Genomic DNA, 19,079 nt, shown 5'->3' with positions numbered 1-19,079 from the left:
AAGAAATGTGGGACACAATAGTCATTGGTGTCAATGCCTGTGGGAATAGTGTCAGGGACAAGTATCATTGTCGGAAAAGATTTGATGATATTAGGTCCAAATTGAAAAAGAAAATACAAGACCAACGCGTGCATGCTACTGGCACTGGAGGTGGGCCCACACCACAACGTCTCATATTGACTCCATTGGAGGAGCTGCTTCGGCCAAAATTACTTACCGTCGTCGTGGAAGGCTTGGCTGGTGACCGTGACATTGGAATTTATCCGTCACAATTTCCAGCAGGTGATAAATATTACTGTACTAGGCGTGTCGTTGCTTACAGTTATTTTGCATAGTTACACTGCTTTTTATACTGTCTTCACAATATAAGCATACCTGCATCTATATATGTATATGTCTGATTCTGTATATATATATCTCAAAATAGACATATATGTAGTAGTCGTACTAAAAGCAGTAACTAATATAGCACGTGCCATTGCGTGCTCATTTACATGTGAATTCCCAAAATGCATAGCTGCAGTGGAAGCAATTGATGGTGGGCGAAGATGGGGAACAACAGGGTAGTACACGTGTAACACATGTTCATGAGAAATTATTAGTAGCTACAGGTACAGAACAGAAATATGTATCATGTTATTGTGTATTTTATTGATTTTACTCCGACAAACATGACATTACTGCCTATTTTAAGCATGCATCAAAGAAATTGCATGTAACGGCCTACAAACATCACTGGCACTAACACATCTATAGTTGCTTATGAAAAGGTCCATTTTTGCTTTATGTCATATACAGACAGCATAATGAGGCACACGTAGCATATGTTATGTCATTGTTTTCATAACTTAAACACTGCAGATGACTACTTAGCTCATCTACCATTGTGTTAAAGCAGCTGCAATTAATATCTCATCACAGCATACACTTCAACAGAGGGGGTGGGGTTCAGCACACACACTAATTACAGCCTCATTTCACGGTCAACTTAGTTCACACCATTTGCACCTGTTTCAAGTCATTGAAAGGTGTGGCTGATTAGGCTTTTTGGGGAAGGGAATACCTTTCTTACAACCTGAATAGCACAACTGAAGTTAATCACACTCATTTGAAAGCTTAACTCTAGCTACTAAATGCCCCAACAACTCATTACTTATCAAAGCGTACGTCACACATTAGTTCACTCATATCTATAGTTGAACTACTATGAAAGACACATTATCACACACTGCATGTGTTGTCTTGTTGAGTCACAGCCACATTCAGGTGTGCCACATCTTCGATTAATGTACCACACATATCCTCTACCAAAAACAACACTTTTTGCAATATGACCACCTTCATGATAACCATTGTGAATGGTCATCTCATGATAGTTATGTACATTATGATACTGATATCACTACACAACATATGATTTTTATGTACTCATTTAATCTATTTATCCTCACGCATTACTGCAGAAACATAGTATGTTGTATGTTAGGGAACTCAAAAATTCTAAGTACACAGGCATGTACAGTGTTATTACAACTATTTATGTTCACTTTCACACACATTTTCGGTTAAGGAACTGATGTTGTTAGTTAATCATAAATACAGAACATACAATAAGTGTTTGTTCAATATTTACACATGTAAATGTAAAACTTATGTTATTGTTATATATAGTTGCCCCTGGAGGACATGTGTCACCTGAGATGGAACAAGTGTCTTCACCTGGGTCAGCCAGCTCAACACTACTAGAAGGTGAGTGTATCATTTGCTGGCCATATAATATGTGCTCTTCTATATGTTATGTTGTCATGTGCATTATTTGTTTTGCACATCTTCTTTAAATAGGATTACTTAGTGTCAGTGAAAATTAAGTGTAAGGCAACATGTATTGTGTTAGTGATGTTAATTATCATGTAGGACTTCTGAGTTTAGAGCAACTTTTCATTCATTCATATTTCATACTGAGTCCAAACATTATTCGTAAGTCAAGGTAGTTTTTAATGAGGTTATAAAACGTATGCTAACATGTTAGGTGTTACTTAGGACATAGTACAATTACATAGTAACACAGCATACATTAACATGCCATTTAATAATGTGTACATTTCTTTTTAGAACATCATGGTGATGAGGATGATGAGTATGATGAGGATGACGCCACAGAAGAGACTGAAATACAATCATGTGACCATGAAGAGGTGCCAATAGAAACTGTTGTACCGCCAAATCGTCCATCAACTTCCACATACGATGCAATTGTAGCTTCAGAGGGAAAAATAGTGGACGCAGAAAATCGTCGCCATTCAGACATGATGACAGTGCTGGAAAGGATGATTGGACTGCAGGAAGAAACAGTATCACAATTGGCACATCTCCACAGAGTCTTCATTGAAGTGCCTAAACAGTTGCAAAAAATCAACACCTCATTCGAAGCATTAGTTGTTCAGCAAACACAAGCTAATTACTGGAGAATGACTAATGTACCACAATTCAACACCTCCCAGCCAGGATCTGTTCATGCAGGTCAGTTTTCACCACATTCATCTGATATTCATTCACCAGGCCCAAATGTTACCGGTCAAGTAGCAGAGATTGCTGTGCAGGTTCCTGATGACATACTACCACTGCCATCTGTACAAAATCAGCAGCTGACACCTACAAAGGAGCCCACAAAAACAAAATATAAGCAGTTACTACTGACCAGTTTTTGGTCAAAAACAACAAAAGACACACATGAAACAGACCAACCATCACTTGTGCAGTGTCTACCAACTTGCTCACATGTGTCACTGGGCACAAGCCCTGTCCGTGAACAGTCACTACCCAAAAGCCCTGTAGGTGAATCGCTGCCCAAAAGCCCTGTAGGTGAGTCGCTGCCCAAAAGCCCTGTAGGTGAGTCGCTGCCCAAAAGCCCTGTAGGTGAATCGCTGCCCAAAAGCCCTGTAGGTGAATCACTGCCCAAAAGCCCTGTAGGTGAATCACTGCCCAAAAGCCCTGTAGGTGAGTCACTGGCCACAAGCCCCGTAGGTGAACAGTCACTGGCCACAAGCCCTGCCCGTGAAGTGCCAGAGGCCACTCAAAGTGGCTCTGTTGTGCCTAAAGTTGGTGGCAAAAGAAAAAGGAAAATTCAAGAGACAACAAGCAGGCCTGTTACTCGCTCGCAAAAGGAACAAAAAAAATAAATGTTATAATTCAGAAAATATGTCTTTGGCCTTGTTTTGTTGACTTCACATTATCTAATTACTATTGTATGTATGCTGAAGACTGTGTTGTTTCCAAACTTTCAACTATGTTCTTGTACACGTGAAGTTTTGGAAATGTTAACACTCATAATTAATTGTGTTATAAATATTTATGTTGTAATCGTCTGTTCAGTAATGGTCCACCAGGAGCCAGTTGCTAAGTTTAGAGAAGCTGCCATTGACTTTGCAGCAAAACATTGCATTTGGGTGTGTTAATTGATGTAAGAATTGCATATGCATATTAGTCACATGCAATTATTAAAACACCTAAGTAAGTGCAAACATCTTTCTTGTACGTGTACAGCAGGATTATGTGTAAATTATTACTTACCTTTGCCTTGCTTGGCCATTGTAATTTTGTCCTTTAATCAGTTGTGTGTTCGTTTCTATAACATCTCAGAATGTATAATAATATATATACACACACACACACACACACACACACACTGAGTGAGTGTGAGTGTGAGTGTGTGTATATATATATATATATGTATATATGTGTATATATATATGTATATATGTGTATATATATATGTATATATGTGTATATATATATGTATATATGTGTATATATATATGTATATATGTGTATATATATATATATATATATATATATATATATATATGTATATATGTGTGTGTATATATATATATATATATATATATATATATATATATATATATATATATATATATATATATATATATATATATATATATATATAGTACTATATAAACTGGTATACACAAACTAATACACTTCATGCTTCCTTGTGAAAGCACACTATTTTAATAATACAGGCCTAATGTTTGAGAAATATCCTAAGTATGAGACTCTAACAGTATTGTGCTTAAACAAATGTTTATTACTTAATTCAATCATGTTTCTCACCATTTAAATAGGTTTCATACAAGGTATACTTAATGCCATCAATGTTGTGTGTACTCCTGCAATATAAAAAAAAAAAAAATATTATATATAAATATATATATATTTTTATAAGAGATATATTTATATATATATATATATATATATATATATATATATATATACACACGTATTTAAACTCATGCAGACAGGGAGTTAACCAGACTTTCACATACACACAGAAATGTAAGCGGGGAAAAAACATTTCTTTTTGCAGGTGTGTTTTTACTGATATGCCTGGCTAAGAAATATTTTCACACACTGGTCTTTGTTAGTTTTCAAAAAAACACTATGTGAACGCATTCACAGTCTAGGGATGTTTTTCACAAACGAGATAAAAGAAGGAGAAATGTTTCTCCCACAGTCCCATATCACGAACCACAACTGTTAACCCAATTAGACAAACAAATCCAATTGGCGTTTGAAATAAGGAGTCAAAGTAGTTACTTTTGTTGACCTTGACAAGGAAAAACAGGAGTTTGTTAGCCATTCAGCACATTCATTTTGATGAGCAAATAACACAGACCTGCACACAGCTTTTGTGCTACTCAGACATGGCTGATGAATTCGTTAACAATATTAATCCCCTTTTAGGGTATAAGTACATGATCTGTGAAGCCATCTTGAACAGTCGCGGACAGAAAGCAAGCACACGCCAAATCGATGATTTCATTCGAGCAAAATATCCTTATTACCAAGACCGTAAGCATGCACGGAATTTTAATTCCTCAATAAGATTCACTTTATCAAGTAATGACTTTTTTGAACGTGACCAGGATAAGCTACAACACACCTATGGTTTCTGGAAGATTGCCCCGGAAAAACAATTTATCCTGAAAGACGGCACTTATATTGTCGTGAAAGGCATATTTATTCCTAATGGCAATAGCAATGTATCCGCTACTACTGATCCGTTTGAATCGATACGTGCTGCAATATCTGCAGCCTCCATTCCTGAAACCCACATTGTACAAGAACAAAAGTACTATGATTATGTACCAAGCCTTTCAGCTGAAATTGCATTGGAATGGGAACCGGAAGAAATGAACCTACCTCCCGACCAATTATTTGAAGAAAGCAGTGGCGATTCCTATGAGCGCATCCTGGAGGAGATATGTGCCATACTGGATTCAGCGGTTGGGTTAAGCGTGGATGAAAATGGCTTGCATTTCTGGAGCGACCAGTTGCAGCCAGGCGAAGAGTTAATTCTAGAAGAATGGTAAATATAACAATCGTTATGCGTTGACTCTGCGTTTAAATTTTTTTTTTTTTTGTAACCACCATTTTCACTTTCAATGCGTGGATACAGCGTAACATTGCAGACTGCATAACATGTAGCGATCACAAACAAATTGTTTCCTAATACAATATAGTAGGACCTGAAAGAGTAGTACACATTGCTGACGGAATAAATATACGTACTTTCCTATCCCTTTAAACATATTAGCAACATTTTACCATTACTCTAACACATACCTGTTTTGTTATCATGCAACATCTACAACATTGAAAACCGGGTCCACCACGTATGACGTGGGACCCTTGTCATGGGCCAAGGCGTCCTTAAAAAGGATTAGTGATGTAAGTCCCGCCCCCAAGCGACGTGCGCGCCTCAAAGCCTATTGGCTGTCATGTTTTGTTATAGTAACGGTAACTGCAGTGTGTGATGCGTGCGGCTCAGTGTTTGTAGGCGTACCCTGGGCGTTAGCCGAATGTTAATTGAGTGGGAGGAGTGTTAGCGTGCGTTTCACGCTGGCTTAACATGACGTCACACGTATTGCATTTGCGCATTGTGTTATCGGCCGTGCTTTCTGTTCAAACACGTCTGTTTAAAAAGAATACAGATGTACTCGTTTAGAACGAATGTAGTTTCGTCTTCATTGTATTTGAAATAAAGATGTTATGTTTACTGGTATTTTCAACATGTATTGAACGCACAACGTACGCTTTGTTTTGCGCATGCGCTAACAGTTAGTGGAGCCAAGCGTGAAGTGCGTGCGCACACAAAGATGTGCGCGCACATCTTTCAGTATACAGGCAACGTTCACTTCTTATACATAGTTATGCCTGCTACAAATGTAAAGAAACATTACATACTGATGAACAGTTTTACTTCTAACATATAAGTGACTGACGTGTGTATCTACACAATCATATAGAGCTGCGTAACGCGTTGTCACGGATGCATATCTAGTAAGGTGCCATCTTTGACCATCATGTGTTTGCTGTATTTCAGAGATGTCGGGGAAGATACAATCGGATCAATGTATGATTTCAGAAGAGTCTACCTTTATATGAGATGATTGTGAGGAGGAGCCACCGACTACTATACTACATATGGAACTAATTTTATATTGCTTGCAGCGCTTATTAACAAACAATTAAAAATGTGATACCCTTATGCCTATATTGCATAAGCACTTAATTAACATAATGATGTTGCAAAAGAGTGCCTCATGAATTTTTATTGAGTGTTCTTTAATGACTACTAACATTTTATGACATGGTGTGTTTTATATATAACAACCATTCCCACTCTGCTAACACATTTGTGTATTCTAATATGTAATGGAACGTATGACTGTCGAAACTATGTAACAATAATAATAATAATATGAGCATGTTCATGTATAGGGCTGCTAGTTGTACGCAGCGATTTACAGACACATGTTTCAGCCTGAGGTCCCTGGCCCGTGGAACGTACAAATGTTTTTTTTCCGCATGAGGCACAGGGAGATAAAGTGACTTGGCCAAGGTCACAAGGAGCCCACACCGGGAATTGAACCAGACTCCCCTGCTTCAAACTATCAGTGCCAGTGTGTGTCTTTACTCAGTGAGCCACTCCTTCTCCCAATGTAAAGGACACTTACAACCAAGTAGCCATTTATTTTTAAAATCTCTTGTTACATGGGTATGTAGATAAAATGGTTTGGGACTGTAGCAAATAATGTTAGTGGCCAGATGTTATGGTCCCCTCCAATGCATGATGTTCTGAATATGACATCACCATCATGTTATGAAGTACGTTTCTGTGTATATTTCATTAACCTAACTAACTATAGTTTACTGTGTTTATTAATCGTTTAGAAATACATAGTATAGTCAATATGATGATATAAGCTACCATAATAAAGCTGGTGTTATCATTTGTCGGTGTTATACATGGATCCTACACCAATTGATAGAGACACAAACAGTTGTCTTAAAAAGTGTGTCTATGCTAGTGATGAATGTGCTCCCGTAAGTAAACAAATAAGTACAGTTATCCCCTTTTCTCCAACCACCTCTATATTACATTAATGGAAATTATAAGGAAACATACATAAAATGTGATGAAATGTGAGTAATCATTTTGTAATACAATGCACATGAAAGCTCAAGAGTAGCTAAATGCATATACATGATACAGAAAGTACATATATGTAACATTTGTGTTTAAACCAATATGTTGGGTTTTTAGTTCCAATAATTATAGGAAGATTGAGGTAGCCACATCTTATGAGAGATGTCAGCAAATATACATACCATGATCAGTCATACTGGAGATATACCTATAATGCAAAGGAACAATATATAAATTGCAAACATTGACATGCCATCTTCAGTACCGTAAACAACACAGCAAAGTGTGTATTTGGTGTTAAATGTACAACACCATGTATATTTCATGACATTCAAAATGTAAATCAGCCTGGTGTACACATCATATGGATGTACATGTTACACTGCACCAATAACATTGTATGTAAGCATACTAGAAGCATGAATGATTATGGGCATAATATGTGTTTTGTCTTAGCATAAGGAATAACACAATGCTAAAATATTATTGCTTTGTTACCCAAGTTGTATTCACATACACACAACTAAAGTACAATTGAAGAGGGATTATATAACCTGTGCAACAATAACATACCGGTGCCACATCCCTTTGTGCACACAGCAGAGAAAAGAAAGGTGTGCAACCCATATTCATCTGTGTCCTAACAGAAGGTTATATAAAGAAACATTATTGTTAATATAACATAATTAAACTATAAAAGTAGTACTAGGAACATATGAGTTTGTACTTACAAGAAAAAAATGAATTGATGAGATTCTGTCGTGTCTGGCCACCACTGGCTGTTTGTTCATTTTCAGCAGCTACATGGGTGGGATGCTCGTCTACCAAAGCCTCAGCTAGGTCTGACTGTACATTGTGCCTGAGTGCAACATTGTGCAAAATGCAACAGGCAAGGATAATATCAGACACTTTTTGAGGCTTGTATAGAAGAGCCCCACCAGTTCTGTCCAGACACCTAAACCTGGTCTTGAGTAGGCCAAATGTCCTCTCTATAACAGATCTTGTAGATATATGGGCTGCATTGTACCTGTCCTCTGCTTCAGTTTGAGGGTTTAGCACCGGAGTCAAGAGCCACGGCCTAATTCCGTATCCTGAGTCACCTATAATGAATGGAGCACACATAAGCTGACATTAGTGATCAAATTGTACAATGCCAACATTCCTAAATCAACATGTGTTTTGTGTTAGAACATGTAAATATGTACTCACCCAGCAGCCAACCAGGTTCAAAATGTCCCTCTTCGAACGCATGGAAGACTGAAGAGTTCCTCAGGATAGAGGAATCGTGACTGGAACCAGGGAACTTGGGTACCACATGCATTATCCTCATCGTGGCATCACATACCACCTGTACATTGAGTGAATGGTAGTGCTTCCGATTGCGGTACACATGCTCACTCTGACTAGGTGCAATCAAAGCAACATGTGTGCAATCGATTGCACCCAGCACAGATGGTATCCCTGCTATATTATAAAAGCCAGTCCTGACTTCCAGCCACTCTGTTGCCTCTGTAGGAAAATGAATATAATTCCTAGCGCGTCTATTGAGTGCATAGAGAAACTGGGTCAAGGCCCGCGAGAATGTAGATTGCGAGACCCCGCCCACTATGCCCACAGTTGTCTGGTATGACGCGGAAGCAAGATAATGTAATGAGCACAGCATTTTAACAAGCCCAGGGACTGCACGACCTCTGGCTGTGAAAAAATCTAAATCCCCCCTTATCTCCTCATAAAGAGCTAAGATTGCTGCTGAACTCAAACGATAGCGACTTACAATCTCCTCCTCACTCATCCCATCTAACAGGGTTCTCTCCCTGTACAGACGCGGACGAGGCACAAGTTGTCTCCTCTGTCTTCTCCTCTGATCTCCTGTCCCTCTACCTGTCCCTCGGCCTGTCCCTCTCCCTGTCCCTGTCGTATCCGCGTCACTGTCACTGTCCCTCGGTGTGTCCCTACCTTGCCCTATATCATTCTCTTGATCAGCAAGCATGTCATAGAAAAGAATGTTCCTGCGTCTCCTAAACATTCGCAACATTTTGAAATGAGTAGCTGTGAATGAGCAGGTAATGTGCGTCCTTTAAATAGGTATGTGATGATGTCAGGTGACATAGTAAAATGCAAGGTGTTACATTAACATAATAAAGTACTTCTGTGGCAAGCTGTGTGCACTTGTTGTTCTAAGTATTTGTTGTGTGTATTCTGCAGGGAATGATGATATTTGGCAATGATGTGACGTGAAGCTTTGTACAAAGATTGCTTGCAAATAAATAGTTGCATGTGCAATGCATGTAACACTTGTGAACGCAAGAGTCAGTCATGTAATGAGACAAAAAGGCTGAGATTGACGTGGGAAAAGTTTTGTGTAACATGTGTAATTATCCATGTTATTGTGACATGTTGGCAACAATGAATAGTCGTGTGCATATGCATGCATTTGTGTAAGGAGGATAGTTGGTATAGAATGAGTTTACAAGGTGTCCCAATGATGAATTACTGTACATGTGTGTATAAGTTAGGTTGAAGTGCTTGTAATGCAACGGTTACAATGTAAACATGCAATGTGATTGAGCGTCCAATAAGTGACGTCATGAAAATAGGGAGGACCCAAAAGTATATGTAAACATGAGAATACAGATGTACATGAACGTTTAAAGATGCGTGTCACATTACAAGCATTGTGTAATGTAAAGGAAGATTAATATACTGTGTATGTGTGACATGTGTGACATGTGTGACATCATGTAAATAATTGTCGCTGAGTTGAGTAAAATGTGTGATATGATGTGAGGTTCTCCTTTAAGAGTGTAGTATAGTATTTTCCCTTGCCACATCATCACATGATGAGTAATGTGACCCGCAAATGCTGAAAACATGTAAAAGTCGAATGTTATGCAAATAAGACACGTCAGCTGTGACACAATGCAGGGAATGCCCCCACACTGTAATGCAAATCCCCCTTGTATTGTGAGCAATGAAACGTAAACAGTACTATACTGTTATACGTCCCCGCTCCATTGACTTCCATTGATGTACAGAAGATGTTTTTTTTCTAAGTGCCGTTCCGGCAGCCTTAGCGATCGTTCTCCCGTCCAAAATGCCAACTTTAGTTGGCGGGAGAAATCGGCCATAACATCTCAATTTCGTAGTGCCGATCAGCCCCGATAAGCTGTTTTTTTTTGTTGAATCCAGCCGATTTAAAAAAGTGGCGATCAGTGTCGAAAACAGGCTTATCGGCAGGCGACTGGCCATAACCAAATTATCGGCTCCGAAACCTGGCGATATGAAGCACTTATCGGCGCTTACTGAATCTCAAACCCAATTTTGGCTATAACATGGCCATATTTCCCTTATCAACGCTTACTGCATGAGGCCCTAAGTCACTAACTCACACTATTCATTTTATTTTATTAATTAATTATTTAGTTTTAATTATTATTTGTATTTGTGTGTTATTCAGATTATTCATAACTTTGCTACTGATATTTGATAATTTATTGATAGGAGTTAATTGTATTTAATTTATTTACTAATACTGTGGTAGCTAAGACAGATACTTGAAGGGCGCAGTCTTTTTTGTCTGTTAAATTGTATATATATACATATATATATATATATATATATATATATATATATATATATATGTATGTGTATATATATATATGTATATGTATATATATATATATATATATATATATATATATACATACATATATATACATACATATACATATATATATATATATATATATATATATACATATATATATATAATATATATATATATATACAATTTAACAGACAAAAAAGACTGCGCCCTTCAAGTATCTGTCTTAGCTACCACAGTATTAGTAAATTATAAATATATATAGTATATATATACACAAAAACTGAAGCTGGGTGCACACAAGAAAGGAACTATACTCATACAAATAGTAATAAATACTTATCAGAAATCCAGGTGCTGGCAGATAGACTGGGAACACCGGCCAGTCTGTGGGATATACAAAAGGTAGAATCCGCAGCACACTCAAATTGAAAAGTTGTTTTAATCCACGATATACATCAGGCAATCACAGAAACTCTAGCAGAGAGACGTACGTTTCTGACCACAAGGTCTTTTCTCAAGCTCTGTATTGTCAATGAAAAGAAAGTGGAATATATAGGAAGAACAACCATAGAGAAAACCATAGAGAACAAGATTGCAAACACCCAGCAGCTGTGTATATACTGATGCGTAACTATACAGCCAATCAGAGCCCGTGTATGCATCATATAATTACTAAACAACACTCAGCTGAAAGTTAGGAGTGGACAAACCATCTCCAAGCTTGGTTCACTCTGTCATTAAACTCTCCAACTGCATATCCAAAAATCTTGACTAACAAAGTGAACAGCAGTTCCACAACCAAAGAGAGCAATAAAAAATATTCATAACACATCATAAGTGACTAATAAATAAATAAAAGAGGGACAGGGACGCAATGGAGAGGATGGATAGAACAATTAAGGCAAAAATACAATTAAAGTAAACGGACAGACATGTCATATTTTAAACTGCAATGAATAGTCCATATCAGATGGGCTGGTGCCCAGGTAACAAGCAGGATGATATAAAGTCAGTATGTAGGGTACAATATAATACAGGAGGTACAGAACCTAATACGTTGAGTACTACGGATTTACACGAAAACCAGGGGGAACCCCACAAACTGGTCACGTGTATATACTGAGATAATTGCGGGTACACATAGCATGTGTATGGACTAACAAGGAGCAAAATGGTAATGGTTGGCACAAATGGGGTAGTACCATAATAAAACGCCACTATCCCAAATAGCATCCCACCGATAGATAACCAATATTAGCATCCTTCGGCCACATAAAGTCCACTCCTCAGAGGCCCGTCAAGTCATAATCACGGTTAAGACCCTGGGGATGTAAGGTCCCCAATTCATGTATCCAGTAGGTTAAGTTTAGTTATAGTGGGTACAAAAAAGTGACAAAAACCCCCATAGCAAAGCATATAGCAAATGGAAATATTACTGTGTGCTCATTTGCATGTCTTAGACAGGTCTGCAACCCTGCTTCTCACCATTATCACCCAGCACACAGCACTTCCACTGCAGCAAGGGATTCTGGGAAATGACATGCAAATGAGCACACAGTGCCACCTTTTGCTTCAAAACCATTAACATGGTTCCCTATAGGCTTAAGCTTGCTGCATGGTCACAGTTTGAGCACAGCCAGGGTTAAGATGCATAGCTAGTAAACCCACCCACAGACAGCCGTTTTGACCTTAATGGGTCTCATCAGTGTGGGTTTGGTTATACTGGCTATGTAAATATATATATAGTGATGCCCAGACCACATTGCTGTCTCTTTTGTCCCAATTAAAGGCCGGAAACACTGTTTAAAGTTTAACTGCAGAGGTTTTATTTATAGCGATTAAATCATATACCAGGCCCACCACCCCTTTAAATCAAACCAACACATAAAAATAACTCATATTCCCTTTAGGGAAAACTAACTACACCATAGCTTTCAGCCTCACTAACTGCATGGCCAGCTAAACTGGTGCCCAAGCCAAAAACATGCCGTGGCATATGCAACTATGTAACACAGTCTCTGCATACAACAATAAAGTGTTTTTGTTTATCTGTCATTCCTTTGGAGCAGATGTCCCTGCTTCAGCACGGTCTCTCCTCCTGTCTTTCTAGAGGAACTCAGCCCCCACTTGAGCCCAGGGAAACTCCTCTGAAGTTTCCTCTGTAACAGCTTCCACAGCTGTTGAGCACTTCTATCTCCCCCCTTCTCTGGGGAAAACAGTCTCTCTCACTCTGTGTCACTTCCAGCAATTTTATTTGTTGAAATACAGGCAACATATATACAATACAAAAACATCAAATATTACATTCTACACAAAAGGGAGAAAAAAATACACCAATCCAAAATATCAAATAGTCACATTGTCCCACTCTGCAATAACACAGGGAATGTTAGACCTAATAGTGTTACTCTTCACAGTGTCACCTGTATAGGCTGTTAGGGGTCAGTGGGCAGATACATCTTTTTTTCTCACAGTAACTTCTATTTGCTCCTCTTCTCCCTCACTTTTGGGGGCTTCTTGTGTTTCTCCCTCCTCCATAATGGCCCCCTAGGTCAGTACATCAAAAGCATTCAAGGTGGGGATCCCCGATATCTCCACATGGTGGCTTTTTTACCCATGCCTTTTTTATTGTTGAAGCTACATACTCCCATCCTACCCCTGTTGGATGCTGCACCCCTCCTGTCTCTGTTGGCTCCTGCTCACCCTTCTGCTCTGAGGATATCTCCATAGCAGTACTCTCTTTATTACTAGGGGCCTCACATGACTCTGGAGATCTATTCCCATATGCATTTATTCCAGTATCTGGCAACAAAGATGAGGGCTGAACAAATACATGGATGTCCTCCACTACAGTGGTCTCCTCTTCTAGGGCTGTCTCGCTATCCTGGGGGCATTATTGTGCACTGTGTCAGGACACTCCCTAAATGAATTACCCTGTCCCCGCACAAATTACACAACACAACATTAGGACAAACAGAACAGTTATACCCGAAAACCCCACACTGACTGCACCTAAGTTTGCACAACTTCCACTGAAATGTCTGTTAGATCCACATTTGAAGCAAAGTCTGGGCTGGTCAATGTAGAAACAGACCCCCTGCACCCCCTCCCCCCAATGAAACGGGAATTTGGGAGTTGATGAACAATCCCATATTTCTCCCGCAGTTTGACTTTACACCTCCAGCCCCCTGTCTACAACCACCCTCCTTCCCAGATCACCTCCTCTATTTTTCCAAGTCAGAAAGTAAAGTGCATTGCCTCTGTAACCAATATATAATGTCCTGCTTAGCAACAGCCTCATTGTGAAAAATAATAGTCACTATTGTAGTTGCTGGACGACTCACAGGAATGGCCACAACGTCTTTCCACAGGTCTGTGAGTTTCAAATCTTCAAATCTATGCCAATAAGCTTCTAACAGATCTCCCGTTTTAAAGCTTACATCATACTCCCTGCTACCTGGGGTGTGTATAAAGGTAAAAAGTCTCAGGCCTGAAACCCCATAGATTCTTTCAGAAGGTCTCTGCTAATAAAACACTTATCAGGGATATCCCCAGTACCTTTATATCGCAGTCTCGCCACATTTATCCGCTTGGCTGTGGGGCTTGGAAACTGGGGGTAACTGCTGGACCCTGTGCTGGCACCTCTGCATGCAGACCCTGTGCTCTGCCTGCCTTCTGCTATCCCTGGACACTCTCCAGCTTCTCCTGGGATGCTCCTCTGTGCTGCACCATCTGTGGCTGGTTGTGACCTCTCTCCTCCACTGCTGCAGGCTGCTCCATCTGTGGCAGGTATCTCCTCTGCAGTGTTCAAGTTCCCTGAGGCTGCATAGGCAACAGCTGCAGCTCCTCTCATTACCCTCTCCCTCCCCCGCACTGTGCACAGATTGTGCTTTCTTGGTGCTATTTTCTGTCTCTTGTGAGGTTGTCCTCCTGCAGAGTTGTGAGTTGCTGGTACGTGTGTTCAGTTATCTGCTTTAGCTCTAGATTTTTCTGTAAGTTTAATTCTGTAAACCTTTTATCCAATTTCAACTTTTCAGACACCAAGGTTTTGAAGTTTTTTGTTTTTTCTTATTCTGCTTCCAGTGATGCACAGGTAAGGCTCAGGGTGGCCTTCAGCTCCTCATGCTGCTCGGTGGGGACCACTGGGTACTCAGTCTCTCCTGTAGTACTTGCTGCTTTACTATACCCAGCTCTGTTTTTAACGTGGAAGCCTCTCACTGAGAAACTTCTAGCTTGGTGATGAGGTGTTGAACGTCTTGTTGGGACACCTCGTAGAGCTATTTCCAGTCAACACTCTTTCTTTCTGACTCATTCGGCTTTCTGCTTATGGCGGTATTGGTAGCCTTTGTCATCCCAAGGCTTGTCGTCATTCCTGTAACGATTGCGCCAAGTGCTCTGTGCTGTAGTTCATCTGTGGTCTTTCCTGACCCAACAGGGTAAACATTTCCTGCAGCTTCTGTTAACCACAGAGGCTGTCCTTTATGCAGGGCTAAATATGAGTCCTCCTCCTCCTCTTCTGAACTGAAAGGATTGTGTTTAACCGTAGAAACCCTGCGCGAAGAATGCTCCACAGAAAGGTTACATTCCATTTGGTCCACATTCTGAGGGCAAACTGCGGCTACATGTCCAAGTTCATGGCATTTGAAGCACTCTGTATACTTTCCAAAACTGATTCGGGGTTTTGTCTCCAGTCTACTGGGAATAATGGGACCAGAGTCCCTCCTAGGTGCTGTGAGACTTCCTACTCCTTTATGCAAGTCTATGAGTCCTTGGGGACGGTTATTCTGAGGAACAGTATTATCGGACCTACTGATGCGCAGGAAGCGAGAATCGGAAAACTCATCTAGACTTGAACTCCTGGACATCTCCTCGGCAGTCAATTAACGTTCGACTAAGGCGACCAACTGTTCGGCGTCTTTGGGGTCACTCTGGCTCACCCACTTCTGGATGCTGCAGGAAAGACCCCTCAGGAACCGGTGTATGACGACTCTTTCGACAACTGCAGCAGTGGTATATACCTCAGGCTGGAGCCACATCCTTACAGAGTGTATAAAGTCGTAGAGTTGAGAGTGGGGAGTTTCTCTGAATCATAACGCCAGGAATGGAACCGTTGGCCCGAACCGAGAAGGTTGACCCCTAGCCATGCCATAATCTCCGCCTTCAGGATGTCATAGTCTTTAGCTTGCTCTGGCTCCAAGTCATAATAGGCTTTTTGTCAGTCACCCACCAGGAAGGGAGCAATTATTCCAGCCCACTGCTCAGCTGGCCACCCTTCGCGTACTGTGGAGCACTCGAAAATTGACAAGTACGCCTTAACGTCATCGTCCATTGTCATTTTATGAACGAGGTGCGATTTTACCTGGCGAGTGACCCATGGGGCCCCGCTAGTTTGGGCGGTAATTCACTTTCCCAACACTAGAAGCTCCTGGTGTAGATGAAGTTGCCCCTCGTGTTGCTCTTCCTTTAGAGTATGATGTAGAGACCTCGCCATCTGCTCTACTAACAACGCAGTGTTTTCATTTTTGGGATTTTGTCATTTGTTGTAAACCTTGCATTAAGGTAGCAGCATTCTCTGTTTGTATTTTTGAAGAATGTTGTACCAATGTCGCAGTATATTCTTGGGTCTTTGCCAATTGCTGCAAACTTTGCATTAGGATACCAGAACATTCTGTTTTTCTGTGCTGAAGCGTGGTCAGAAATTCCTCAATTTTCAACCTTCAGGTGTATTCTTCACCTTGACCTATTGGAGACGCTATTTCCTTTATACCGCACAGCAATCCTTTCTTTACACTCAGCTCATGGTAGCTGAAATTTCCACTTTCTTCATAAAAAAATCTTCATCAACTAGTCATACACAGGGGAGCAGACTTTACTTGCTTTTCACTTCAGTTGAGCGGTCAATCACTGCATTTATTTTCAAACCCACAGTTTCCGCTGCTTAGTGCCTTTTGGAATGCCCGCATTCTCCACCAATTGTGATGCCCAGAACGGAACGCTTGGGTAAGAAGCGTCTGATAAAATGATTGCTAATCTGAAACAGAAAATTGAGGAGATTATGCAAGAGGTTCACAATTGCCATAGAGAATTGGACGTCTCAAAAAAAGAGGTTCACGCTCTTAAAATAGAGCTGGAACACTCTCGCCAGTCATGTCTAAACACAGAGTTATGTACATTAAAGAAGACCTATGAGAAGGCCCTGACTGATATAGAGACAGTAAAAATGGAGAACCAAAGCTAGGAGGAAGAAGCTTCACATTTGACTGACCTTGAGTCGACAAAGGATACTGCTACCACCATGTACAGAAAGCCGAGCGAATCAGAGAAAACAAGTACTGACTGGAAACTGTATTATGAGTTATGCCAGAAAGACGTTCAAAACCTCTTCACAAAATTAAGCATTTCTCAGCAAGAGGCTCACACACTCAAAGAAGAGCTTGGTAGGGTAAAGAGAGAATTTACACAGGAGAATTCTGGCGTGCAAAAAGTACCGGAGAGTGCAGAAATAAGGCTGCATAAAGGGCTAAAAGTCTCCCAGAAAGAGATACAGATCCCCAGCACAGAGCTGGAACTCTCACGCCATGAGGCCCACGCTCTCAGCACAGAGGTCTGTGAATTGAAGGGTGCGGAGGGAGAGATCATGATTCGCTTAGAGACTATAAGAAAAGCAAAGACAACTCTGAGACAGAAAAATTCAGACTTGACTGACCAGGTCAGTGAAAGAGATAAGAAACTTCACCAAGTAGAAAATGTAAAGAAGCAATTGATCCAGGAAAAATTAGAAGTGCGGGAAGCACTGGTGAATGCAGAAAAAGTACTGCAAAAAGATTACTCCCTGGAGCAACATACTCCATGCTGCAGTACCATCTGAGTACCCAGCGTGTCCCCGCAGAGCAACCTGAGGAACAGACGGCCACACTAAGCACCACCAAAGCATCACTGGAAGAAAAGTCAGTTCACCCAGGAGAAAGAGGCATGGAAAACGCAAACAACAATGAAATTCGCCAAGCTCCGAAATATGATGGAGGCGCTGATGCAGGCGCAGAGCATGCACCAGGAAGAGGTGGATGCTCTAAAATGGGAACTGCAGGATCAAGCTGAAGCTGTTAAAAAGAAAATAGAACCAGCTCGGAAGGCATTGGAGGCCAAAGATATTGAGATAAAAATTTTTAAAAGAGACACTGGGGTCACAGAGGGAGACCATAGAAAAGATGGCAGGAGAATTGCAGGAAGCACATAAGAAACAGAGGACTCTTGCTGGGGAACTAAACCTGCTACAAATAGGAAAAGATAATCTGACATTTCAGAAATGCTGCGGGATGTTTATCCTAGGAAGGATGGCGGGAGAAAGCCATGTGAGTAAACGCACTATGACTGGCGCCATACAGTCCAGACACAGATCCTATATCATCCTAAGCAAGCGGGGCAGTTCGATAACCATATCTGCAATGCCATTGCAGTACTCCCAAACTGCTTTACACTAAAACACGGAAAAAAAGGGCCAAATTACAGTGGAGTGACGCCATAAAACTCCAGCCCTACAACCATGTCAACGGGGCCCGAAGTAGCGTTCTTGCCAGAAAAACAGCTAATATAAAGATGCGATCTCAAGAATAAGGCAGAAAGCTGTCCACGTTTGTACGTGGGGAAAAGCGTCACTGGAGCTCCAGTGGTACTCCTATCAGAGTAAGGTAATGAGTCAGGAAAGAAAGGCCCAAATCTTCAAGTCTGTCGACTGTCAAAGAAAAGTGCCATGGGGAACACTTGGAGCTAATGAGAATCCCGTCCAAGCTGAAATACTGAAGCTAAATGGTGTGGAACCAAACATAGAACTTGCGGTGAATGACCGATCTTTAGTCTCAAACGCTGAAGGTACATTGATGGAGGAAGGTCCAAAAGCCAAACAGTCACAAGACAAAGAGGTAGCGAAGTACCAGTCTGCAGGCCCAGAAGGCCTGGTAATTG

At 40.5% G+C, this 19,079-nt stretch overlaps 1 protein-coding gene across 1 annotated transcript; it reads left to right on the top strand.

Moving 5' to 3' along the window:
- Positions 1-1,675: 1,675 nt before the first annotated feature.
- Positions 1,676-3,272, top strand: LOC142491057 (uncharacterized). The gene is made up of 2 exons (XM_075593388.1): positions 1,676-1,749; positions 2,113-3,272. Exons 1-2 carry the CDS (start codon positions 1,701-1,703, stop codon positions 3,177-3,179), a joined length of 1,116 nt encoding a protein of 371 aa, XP_075449503.1. The 5' UTR covers positions 1,676-1,700; the 3' UTR covers positions 3,180-3,272.
- Positions 3,273-19,079: the final 15,807 nt, after the last annotated feature.

Source organism: Ascaphus truei, chromosome 3, assembly GCF_040206685.1.
Source record: "Ascaphus truei isolate aAscTru1 chromosome 3, aAscTru1.hap1, whole genome shotgun sequence".
Classification (NCBI taxonomy): domain Eukaryota; kingdom Metazoa; phylum Chordata; class Amphibia; order Anura; family Ascaphidae; genus Ascaphus; species Ascaphus truei.
Note: the sequence above shows the minus strand (reverse complement) of the source record. Positions and strands in the feature narration are given on the sequence as shown.